The sequence below is a fragment of the Acipenser ruthenus genome, chromosome 30 (genome assembly GCF_902713425.1).
Source record: "Acipenser ruthenus chromosome 30, fAciRut3.2 maternal haplotype, whole genome shotgun sequence".
Lineage (NCBI taxonomy): Eukaryota > Metazoa > Chordata > Actinopteri > Acipenseriformes > Acipenseridae > Acipenser > Acipenser ruthenus.
The window spans coordinates 15,529,503-15,540,826 of NC_081218.1; the positions used below are offsets into that span (position 1 = coordinate 15,529,503).

The 11,324-nt window shown below is 45.8% G+C and overlaps 1 protein-coding gene across 1 annotated transcript; it reads left to right on the forward strand.

Annotated features, from left to right (window-relative positions):
• Positions 1-670: 670 nt before the first annotated feature.
• LOC117427656 (myosin-binding protein H-like) lies at positions 671-11,161 on the forward strand. Its single transcript, XM_034045841.3, has 12 exons — positions 671-1,146; positions 1,329-1,463; positions 2,995-3,162; positions 4,703-4,791; positions 5,132-5,327; positions 5,641-5,780; positions 6,752-6,911; positions 7,318-7,454; positions 8,212-8,398; positions 9,333-9,379; positions 10,698-10,743; positions 10,965-11,161. The coding sequence occupies exons 1-10, from the start codon at positions 852-854 to the stop codon at positions 9,356-9,358; spliced, it is 1,533 nt and encodes a 510-aa protein (XP_033901732.3). The 5' UTR covers positions 671-851; the 3' UTR covers positions 9,359-9,379; positions 10,698-10,743; positions 10,965-11,161.
• Positions 11,162-11,324: the final 163 nt, after the last annotated feature.

Consider the following 11,324-nt stretch of genomic DNA (forward strand, 5'->3'; position numbering starts at 1 on the left):
ACAATGAAGAGACCAGGTTTAGTTCTCTGCTCTGCAGCTTTAGAACAGTACACGTGTTGAAAAGTAGTGTGTGCACTTCCCTATGCCCGCCAGCAGGTGGCGCTCTGACACCGAGTCCAGTATTGCAGGCACTGTCAGAAAGCGGAAAGACGCGGAGGTAACTTTTGAGTCTCTCATTTGTTGTATTGAAATTTATTGCAATTAACTTTGCATGCTTTACACGCAATGACGTGTTACTGTATCTCATGTCCGCTGCCCACGTGAATTTGATTGCAGTGTATTTCTGGTATTCTTGTTATTATGAAATGCTGCAGTCCCTTAACGTCCCCACATTGATGATGTGTTCGGTTTTTAAAACACCCACAATAATGATCCGTGTTTATTATGGGATATAATGAGTTGGTTTACTGCATGCGTTAATGTGTGACACTTCTGTTCTCCCCAAAAAACCAGTTCTGTTTATTTACATCCCGTTATGGTAGGATCCTCCCCTCCCCTCCATGTCCTTACTTGAGCCTGAGTTCCAGAGATCTAAACCCAGCAATCCTTCATCACGGGGGATGGGGTTATGCAGCCAGTAGCGCAGTGAAGCAAACTACAATGTAAACAGATGGAAGGCAGTCTGACTCGACCAGACTCGCGATCCACGACTACAGACAGCTGCTCTGCGCAGGTGTTGTGTTGGTCAAATGGGACGGGCGCTGCTGACTGTTCTTCTATATAAAGTTTAGCATGGGGGTGGAGTTAAGAAATGTCGTTTACTGTAATATCAGCCGCTATATAAAACATGACGAAGACCCTTGGAGCCTTTCATCCGAAGGACTGGCTATTCATCTGGGTATCTGAACACCATGCCAGCCAAACCGGCACCAATCAAGAAATCCCCCGCCAAGAAAGCGGCCCCCAAAAAAGAGGAGAAGCCGGCCGCCCCAGCAGAGCCTGCTCCTGCTCCTGCCCCTGCTCCCGAACCCGAACCCGAACCCGCCCCGGCTCCTGCACCCGCTGAGGCTGCACCGGCACCCGCAGCAGAACCCGCGCCAGAGGCCGGAGGAGATGCAGCCCCAGCGCCTGCCGAAGAGCAGAAGCCCGCAGCGGAGCCCGCAGCTCCTCCTCCCCCTCCTCCAGAGCCAGAGAAGCCCAAAGAAGGTAAATGAAAAGGCATGGCACTCATACAGGTAGCGTAGCGATCTGCGCGACATTTGTCTGCACGTTCCTTAAAAAGAAATGCAGGGATTTATTGATGCTTCGTTAGTTCCGTTAATGCATGTCTACATTTTGAATAGTTCACTCCTGTATTCATCAGTGTGCATGCGCTGTTCCTACTTCAGAGCCCACCAGCGAGCCCGTTAACCTGACCCTGGAAGATGTGAACGACACTACGCTGACAGTGAAATGGAGACCCCCGGAGAATATCGGTGCCTCTGGGCTGGACGGATACACAGTGGAGTATTGCAGGGACGGCAGTAAGTTGGAACGCTGTTTGGCACACAAAATAACAAGTGTTGGTTATTTTACTAGAACTGTAATTAATTTATTTATTCACTTTTTTAAAAACAAACATTTATGTTTTCGAAATAAATAATGTATGTATTGTTTATGTAACGTGTGAAGCTTTTTTGTTTTGTGTTATTTTAGACAGAAATAGTTACATTTGGTAAAGGGGGAAGAACATTGCTTGCAACATTGTACTTCCTAAGCAGTGCCTAAATACATGCGTTACTTATGGTGACGTGCTAATTAAAACACGCTGCAAGACGACTACCGCTCCTTAACATTGAAGGGGCAATGAAAACCTATCTGCAGGGGCGAGCAGCTAAGATATTAAAAGCATGATCTGACACGGCAACATCTCATAAACGAGGTCAAGGACCGTGCCGTTTCATAAGACCGTCTCTAAATGGATTAGTATTTCAAATGCTTGTGTTCCAGACAGCGCATTATCGAGGAGGAGACAAGCACGTGTCGCGAGAGGCTTCCACACGTTCTAAAGGGACAGCGCGGTGCTTCACGCAATTGTAGCTTTTAAATTTAATTTATTTATTTATGTGCCTTTTGCAAGAGCTGTCTAAAGACAGGATACACTGATGTGCTAAAATTAGAAGCAGTGAAGGAGGCTGTGCCAGAGCCTCAGCATATTCTGAGAGTGCTGAGCAAGCAGGGCTGTAGTGTTGAATGCATGCAGCTGAGATCCCAATGCAATACGCGTTATCATTATCATAGATACAGGGAGTGAATGTAAACCTGCTCTAACTCCAAACCAACATTACAAATAAAACAAGTGCCAGGACTGTCAAACTGGTAAATATAATTTGGCAATCCCTTCGCTTATACACACGTATGCAAGTCTCAGGAAAATGCTGAAGTGGATTTTAGAACAGCTGTCATCTGCGATTTAAACCATCTGCTTAGAGAAGTGCAAGGTGAACAGAAGTGTGAGAAATCTCTCTCTACACGGCAGCCTTGTAAAATAGAGCCTCACCTTTACTGAGGAGTCCTGTGTGTTTCTATATAGATCACTCTGGGGTGTGTTTCTATATAGATCACTATGGGGTGTGTTTCTATATAGATCACTATATAGGAACACACCCCATAGATCACTCTGGGGTGTGTTTATATAGAGAACACTCTGGGGTGTGTTTCTATAGATCACTCTGGGGTGTGTTTATATAGATCACTCTGGGGTGTGTTTATATAGATCACTCTGCGGTGTGTTTCTATAGAGATCACTCTGGGGTGTGTTTCTATAGAGATCACTCTGGGGTGTGTTTCTATAGAGATCACTCTGGGGTGTGTTTCTATAGAGATCACTCTGGGGTGTGTTTATATAGATCACTCTGGAGTGTGTTTCTATATAGATCACTCTGGGGTGTGTTTATATAGATCACTCTGGGGTGTGTTTCTATGTAGATCACTCTGGGGAGTGTTTGAAGTTGGTAAAGGAGTCCTGTGTGTTTCTGTAGAGATCACTGTGGTGTGTTTCTACTCTCTCAACAGCTCAAGACTGGGTTGTTGCTAACCAGGAGCTCATCATTTCCAATCGCTACGCTATCAAGAACCTGACCACCGGAGATAAGCTGCACGTTCGCGTGAAGGCCGTCAACCCCGGGGGCCCCAGCGCACCCGCCTCCCTGGAACAGCCAGTGGTGGTGCGGGAGATTGTTGGTAAGAAACGCTCTTGCAACGCAGCCCAGGCTACATAGATGATTTGAAGTCTTTAAAATCTTAAAAGGAGCTGTCGTAGTTAATCTGAACCTATACTTACAATACAATAAGCACAGCACAGAAACCAGCTGGAGACTAAATGGAGATAGACTGAGAACAGAGGGAAGGAGACACTTCTTCACACAGAGAGTGGTGAGGGGATGGAATGGGTTACCTAGTCATGTTGTTGAAGGAGACTCTTCTTCACACACAGTGGTGAGGGGATGGAATGGGTTACCTAGTCATGTTGTTGAAGGAGACTCTTCTTCACACAGAGAGTGGTGAGAGGATGGAATGGGTTACCTAGTCATGTTGCTGAAGGAGACTTTTCTTCACAGAGTGCTGAGGGGATGGAATGGGTTACCTAGTCATGTTGTTGAAGGAGACTCTTCTTCACATAGAGAGTGATGAGGGGGTGGAATGGGTTACCTAGTCATGTTGCTGAAGGAGACTCTTCTTCACACAGAGAGTGGTGAGGGGATGGATTGGGTTACCTAGTGCATTTTGAAAACATACTCCTGAATATTACATAAACCATATAGTGCCTGTCTGTTTTGTGCTCATGTCCATTTGAAATGTATTTGACAGTGTGTTTCTTCCCCCTCACTGCCCTGCTAACACAGCAGCTGTGTGGGAATACATTCTCACATTCTTCCTGGCATTCTTTATTCATGTTGCATTAGGACTGGTTTACAAACATGCAAACTCAATACAAGGCTTTACATTTATTGTGGTGAGTGTCGGTGCATTGCTAACGAGGGAATGCAAACGAATAGAAACTGGACCGACACCAAGCCCTGCTTTCCTCTGATAAAGTGCATGTATTCCTTAAACAGTAGAACTGAACTCAATTAGAGGACACTGCTGCTTTTAAGACGCTTTCTGAATTCCTAAATCCAGATCCCGGCCCAGCACGAATACTTGGAAAATAACTGGGAAGTGCGGTGATTAGCAGGGCTTAAGAAATAAAAGGGGCACCCTGCTCGGAATCCTTGGATGGAACGCACAGTGACCTGTCTCGGGTTTCAGCGTTCCCAGGAGAGTGATCGTGACAAGTGTTAGCTGCTTGGAAAAATACCAGAGACCACTGCAGAGCAAAGGGAGGGCACTCTATCTCAGTGGAGCTGCCAGGCACTTACTGGATCTGTGTGTCCAACAGGGTCTGGAAACAGTGCTGTTTAAACACTGCCTCTCAGACACTGAACAGTACAGGACAGCTCTCGAGGGGCACTTCAAACTAACAGAACCCCACACGCTTCACTCGGACACCACTCCCTGCTCATGTAAACATAGAAAACGACCATGCGTTTGTGCCACGGGAGAGAGCGGAAGAGCACTTCCGCTAGGACGAGGCTGCCATTGGTCAATGTGCTTCTGTTCTGTGTATGCAGTCCTCTTCAGTAGCGTCACGTCATTGGGGACACCCAGCTCCAAAGTAATGGCAGGCGTTACTGCAATGTTCCTGCTCTCACTGACGCCCCTGTTTTGCTTTGAAATCCAGATCGCCCCAGAATCCGCCTGCCTCGCAGCCTGAGAACAGTGTTTGTGAAGAAGGTCGGTGACACGGTCAACTTGGTCATCCCTTTCCAGGTAAGTGCACCAGGGTCAATGTGTTGAGGTGCTGGCGCCATCGACTGCATTTTCATACAGTAAAGACATGCACTGTCTTCATGTCGTGGTGGTTCTTCAGATAAACCTTTCCCACTTTTAAACCGAGTGCAGCCAGACTTCAGTGTCGAAGTAATTCCTGTTCTGGGCTTTGAAAACTACAAGAAATGCCAACAAAATCCATAAGGGAGTGAACTTTAAGTATCTACTGCTGCGAGAAATTGTACCGGTCTACCCGGAAGGGGATTGAGTACAGGTGTAGAAAATGCCTTTCTCTTCTCTAGAGCGCTGTCTGTTTTAAAAAGCATTTCCTTGTGCGCAGGGTAAACCCAAACCCCAGGTGAGCTGGACGAAGGATGGCCAGCCCTTGGATCTCAAGGCAGTGGGCGTGCGTAACAGCGACAGAGACACGATCCTGTTCATCCGCAAGAGCGAGAGGAAGGACTCTGGCAAATACGAGGTGACGGTGAAGGTGGACAGTCTGGAGGACAAGGCGACCATCAGCATCCAGATTGTTGGTAAGGTTCAGAAGCCAGGCCGCTCAGCCTGTGTGAACGGACAGGCATTCACATGGAATGACATCGTTAATGAATATCTTTTGATAGCGATGACGTTTTACTGGCACTGGGATTCCAAAGCCTGTTCTCCTGCAGCGACAGCACGCAGTACAGATTGGATAAACAAACATCCTGAGGTGTCCATTCACAACACTGCATGCAGCCTGCTGACTGCTTTCATTCTTAATGAAAAACCAGGACCTTTATTATATATATATATATATATATATATATATATATATATATATATACACGCTTGCTCTTTGTCCTGTAGACCTGCCAGGCCCCCCTTCCAGCATCAAGCTGGTGGATGTCTGGGGATTCAACACAGCCCTGGAATGGACACCACCGAAGGACGACGGAAACGCAGAGATTACTGGCTACACCGTCCAGAAAGCAGACAAGAAGACTGGGGTAAGCGAGTCCCTGTCAACCCCCCTCTTGAGGACCTGTTCAGTGTGGAGAGAACTGCAGCATGAAGATTGTTCGTCCTTTCTGTAAAAACAAAACCGTGTTTTAATTGCCAGTTCTGTTCTGGCCCAAAGCTGAATTTGCTGGGAAGTTTTTTTCTGCTTGAGTAGACTTCCAAAGTTTTAGGAAACTTGATTTAGCTAAAAGCAAGCAGAGACAGTGGCAGCTGAACTTATTGAAGCAACGTTACTAAATAGCAAACAGATGGGAGAGGATGCATTGAAAGTGTACTGGACACCCGTTGCTCTATAAGAGGGTCGTTTTAAAGTGTAATAAGTTTAGTGGTCTCTACTCCAGAGAATCCCCAGCACTGAGGGGGTGAATGGTCTTTGAGATCTGGCTCAGTGAAGTTAATTGGAGTTACCATCTATAGCCAGAGTCTTTATTTAACCTTTCAACACTACACTAACTACAGAAAGATAACACTTATCTACAGCACTTTGTGTGTGAGGTATGTTTAATCTGAGTGGAGTTATCTTGTCTACTTTAAGATGCAAACGCAGTGCTCTGTTTCAAATAGAAGGGTCTTTTTATAGACTTCGATACCAGACTGCACAGTTAAAAGGTCTTGGCAGAGTCCAGGGTGAGTTACAGCACATGGTTTGGCGTTCTCAGAGAGGAAGTCTTTCTTCTTTAAAGGGGCTGCCTCTTGCCAGCAGGTGTCTGGACTGCAGGTTTGATGCGTTCTGGGATCCAGGGATGAAATCCACAGTCTTCACTCAAACAATTATCTGTGTATCTTTAATCACAATGCATAATAAATTATGATGCATCCTCAACATCAATGCACGACTCTGCATGACAAGCAGTTCATGAGTCTGAGCTCTTCTGTGAAAGGGATGTATATTTGAATATATAACACACACACACACAGTACTCCCATGTGTAAGGCCCTGCTGTGGTTGATTTTTCAGGAGTGGTTCACGGTCTTGGAACATTACCACCGGCTTAACTGCACGGTTTCCGATCTCATCATGGGCAACTCCTACAGCTTCAGGGTCTTCACTGAGAACAGGTGTGGACTGAGTGAGAACGCTGCTGTAACAAAGGATCTGGCCTACATTCAGAAGACAGGTGAGAGAACTCCCTCCTCCTCCTCCTCGGAGAATCCTTCAGCGAGACGCGGGCTGTCTTTCAACTCTCCACAACTATTAACTGTTATACCAACTTTTATACCCCTAAAGGAAATGCGACAACAGAATATTTTAGCGTGGTTAAATAGTAACATTATTTTGCTTTAACAAAACAAAGTACAATACCTCCAATATGTAGGGCTTGATTTGATCAACAGATACCCCACCTGCATGAGATGATTTTATATAACTGGGTAATCCTATCTGTGTATCCCAGCAGGGCTGATCAAGTCAACACTCGACATACACATTCTTGTCTTGAGTTCCTCGCCCCCCTTCTCTCTCACACAGTCGCTGTGCTGTATATTCTTGTCTTGCGTTCCTCAGCCCCCTTCTCTCTCACACAGGCATTCAGTACAAACCTCCAGAGTATAAGGATCGTGATTATTCGGAGCCACCCAGTTTCACCCAGCCTCTGAACGACAGGGCAGCCACTATGGGTTACACGACCAAGCTGCTCTGTGCCGTGCGAGGAAACCCCCAGGTAATGAACCACTCGCTTTCATTAGAACCCTCCCTTTTATACACAATACTATTATATTGCACTACAGCATCTTAACAGAGTAAGCTTAGGAAAAGCACGGGAAACCATGCAATTACGTTGCTAAAACTTTCAGGGATGATTCCAGGCCACGGTTTTGAAATAAGTAAATCTGCAGTTTTGCAGGAACACCTCTGCAGACAGAACTCCAGGCCATAGAGAAACACTTTTATGTAGATGTATTTTAAACCTTCCGCTGGTCTTAAGACAGAGAAGGTATTTTGATCCAGTGCTACAGCAGCAGCAGCAGGCTCATTAGAGAAGATGAATTGAAGATGGGCAGGTGTGAAATACCAGGGAGGAGTCTGACGGGACCCCTGTTCTGCAGGAATGACTGCAGCTCGTAATCAAGTTACTCAAAACCAAAGGGAAAGAAGTGAGCCTCCAAATCCCACAACTACGCTGATTAGCAACACATTCCAGTGCCTCTGGGAGTTTGGAAATGGATTGGGGATTAATATTGCACAGTGGGGGGCTGCCTGGCACTGATGTGGTACTACGATACGGCAGAAGGTCTTGGGATGGCTTGGGTACCATTTCTATTAATATTACGGACGTTATTATGATTTAGTGTTCAGTGATGATAAGTTTTATGTGTGCAATTCAAATTGAGCTGGCAATCCGATATCTACCTTTTGACGTCACACTTCTTGGCGTAGAATCACAAACTCGCTGGTCTGATGGGATATTTTTTTTCCAGCCGAAGATCCTGTGGATGAAGAACCAGATGGTGATTGGGGAGGACCCCAAGTTCAGGCAGATAACGAGCCAGGGCCTGTGCACCCTGGAGATCCGCAAACCCTGCACCTTCGACGGGGGAGTCTACAGCTGCAAGGCCATCAACCCCCATGGGGAGGCCGTCGTCAACTGCAAACTGGACGTCAAAGGTGAGCCGGGCTGGATTACACGATGCTGTCACCCAGCTAGAACAAGTGCAGCGTACTGGATCACAACCGTAAAGCTGCAGTGAGCCGACTTCCCATCACTGCACTGTGCATCACCATGCATGATCCACTCTCCCTTTGAACCCGCTTCCCACCACTGCACTGTGCAAACCATGCATGATCCACTCTCCCTTTGAACCCGCTTCCCACCACTGCACTGTGCAAACCATGCCTGATCCACTCTCCCTTTGAACGCGCTTCCCACCACTGCACTGTGCATCACCATGCCTGATCCACTCTCCCTTTGAACCCGCATCCCACCACTGCACTGTGCATCACCATGCCTGATCCACTCTCCCTTTGAACCCGCTTCACACCACTGCACTGTGCAAACCATGCCTGATCCACTCTCCCTTTGAACCCGCTTCCCACCACTGCACTGTGCATCACCATGCCTGATCCACTCTCCCTTTGAACCCGCATCCCACCACTGCACTGTGCAAACCATGCCTGATCCACTCTCCCTTTGAACCCGCTTCCCACCACTGCACTGTACATCACCATGCCTGATCCACTCTCCCTTTGAACCCGCTTCCCACTACTGCACTGTGCAAACCATGCCTGATCCACTCTCCCTTTGAACGTGCTTCACACCACTGCACTGTGCATCACCATGCATGATCCACTCTCCCTTTGAACCCGCTTCCCACCACTGCACTGTGCATCACCATGCATGATCCTTCTTGCAACAGTAGGAGGTTATAAATGGCACATTTTAAAAGCTCCAACACAAGAAACGAACATTTTAAAAATTGTTCTCCTGATAACATTTTGCAAGTAAAGTGGTAAACTTATAGTGCATGAACTGACTTGGTGTTTTGCATTTGGCTTCTCTTTTGCTGTCTAAACCAGTAACTAATTCACTTTCCTCTACTAGCTGTCCAGGTCCCAACAGACAAGTAGATGCTGTCCCCGAACACACAGGTCAGTAGAGCATGCACCCCACTGGATGTGTGTCTTCAGGGCTGTAGCGCTAGATAGAGGGGGGTGGGTTGTTTTTCCAGAGAAGGTAAGTAATTACCAACCATATTTAAATACGTTTCGATGTATGCTTGGTTAATTTAAGGTGCAGATATCTCATGCTCCATTAAGGGTTATTTAACCATGTTACAGCAGAAGCAGCTACAAGTGCTAATTTATTATGCTATAAAATGTAAAAATCTCATTTTACATACCATAAGCCGTGCAAAGTGAAGACTAGTTTTAGATATTTTGATGTTTGTCACTTTCACACACATTCATTTTTAGATTCAGGATACCACAGAACCCACCAGTACATTTTCCAGATCAATATGTTAGCTATAAAAAGGTACGTGAATTGATCCTGGACAGCACGTTGACTGTCCACTGCACAGAGCTTTTTGTTTTGTGTTTTTTAATTACACAGAAGCCATTCCTAACATGTGGAGGCTGCTAGTTTTCTCATTACATCGTGGTTTTCAATTTCCTGTGAGCCACATTAACAATCAGTTACATTAAACAAGATATGTTCTTTTCCTTAAAAAAACCAACACCCTCACTCACACTGCGTGAGTGTCAAACACAAACGTTTTCAATTTGAAAAACTTTCCCTGAAAGCGGGACAGCGCAGGGGTAAGTATGCGCAACGCTTGTATCAAATAATTTAATATATATTTAATGAATGACAAAACAAAAACACAACTCCCCTAGGAGCAGCTATCATCGGTGATACGCTTCAGGGTTAGACGACAGCGATTTTGTAGGTCAAGTGGTTTTGCAAATAGAATCGTTCCCCAGATCACTGCCTTAGATGGCAGTGCACCAAGCAGGAGGAGCGTGGCCTCTCCCATTGACAGACTTGCATAGCTGGAATGATCTATAACATGCTGCTTCATCACATTACCCTGACTGGACAGCTGCAGCCCCGTCCTCCTCCTCCTCCAGCACGCAGTCAGCAATGTATTTCAGGGCTACCAGCGCAGGCACAAGGAAGCTTTCCGTTTCAAGTTAGCTGCGTGATTTAGGATCTGGAAACCAGCGTGTGATTTAGGAACTCTGATACAGAGTCAGTTTGTACGTAATGCAATAAAACAAACCCAATACAGCACTATAGTGTGGAACAGTGAATAACTCACTGCATGATATATTTGTGTTCATTGGCTGTGATTTTGCAACGTTTCTGTTGAGATATATATAATTTGTTTTAATTGACATCAGCTGGCCTGTAGTAGAATGGCGATCGTTTTGTTCCCTGTTCTAATTCTTTCTCTGCATTCTACAGTTCCGAATTAGGACTGGCAGGAAGGAATGGAAGCCACTCCAAGCAGGTGAGTTTCTGCACTCTCTTTTAAGGGTTGATAAAAACATAGATGGAATAGAATATGCCAGCGGTTGGATAATTGGCTAATAATGTCATGTAACATTAAAAACAAACTGCGAGGCCGACACAGTCAAACGACACAGTTCAGTTTTAACAAACAAACAGCACAAAGTGGCGTCCTGCACAGTTTCTCAAAACCTCTTCTTCTATTCCTCATGTTTGTTTTAGAAAGCTGGTGTACGGAAAGCTGCTGCAGCAGCAGGAGGAGGGGATGCTGCTGGAATTGCTGGACTGGTTACCTTGCGTCTTGTATTTTAATGTATGGACTTCTCTCATTGTAACGAGACTGAATATCCTCCTGGCTGTGTCCTGCGATAGCATCTCAATGAATCTGTACCTAATAAAACGTGTGACTCAAAAGGAAATTGCATTGCTGTGGTAAAATATTGCACTACCTTTTATTTATGAAAATGTCTATTCTTGGTTGCAATCCAGTTTTAAAGGTCTTCACTGATATTAGCAGCAGCTTTAAATGTATGAAATGAGGAAGGGTTGTCACTCAGTAAGAATGAATTAAAAGTGCAGGTA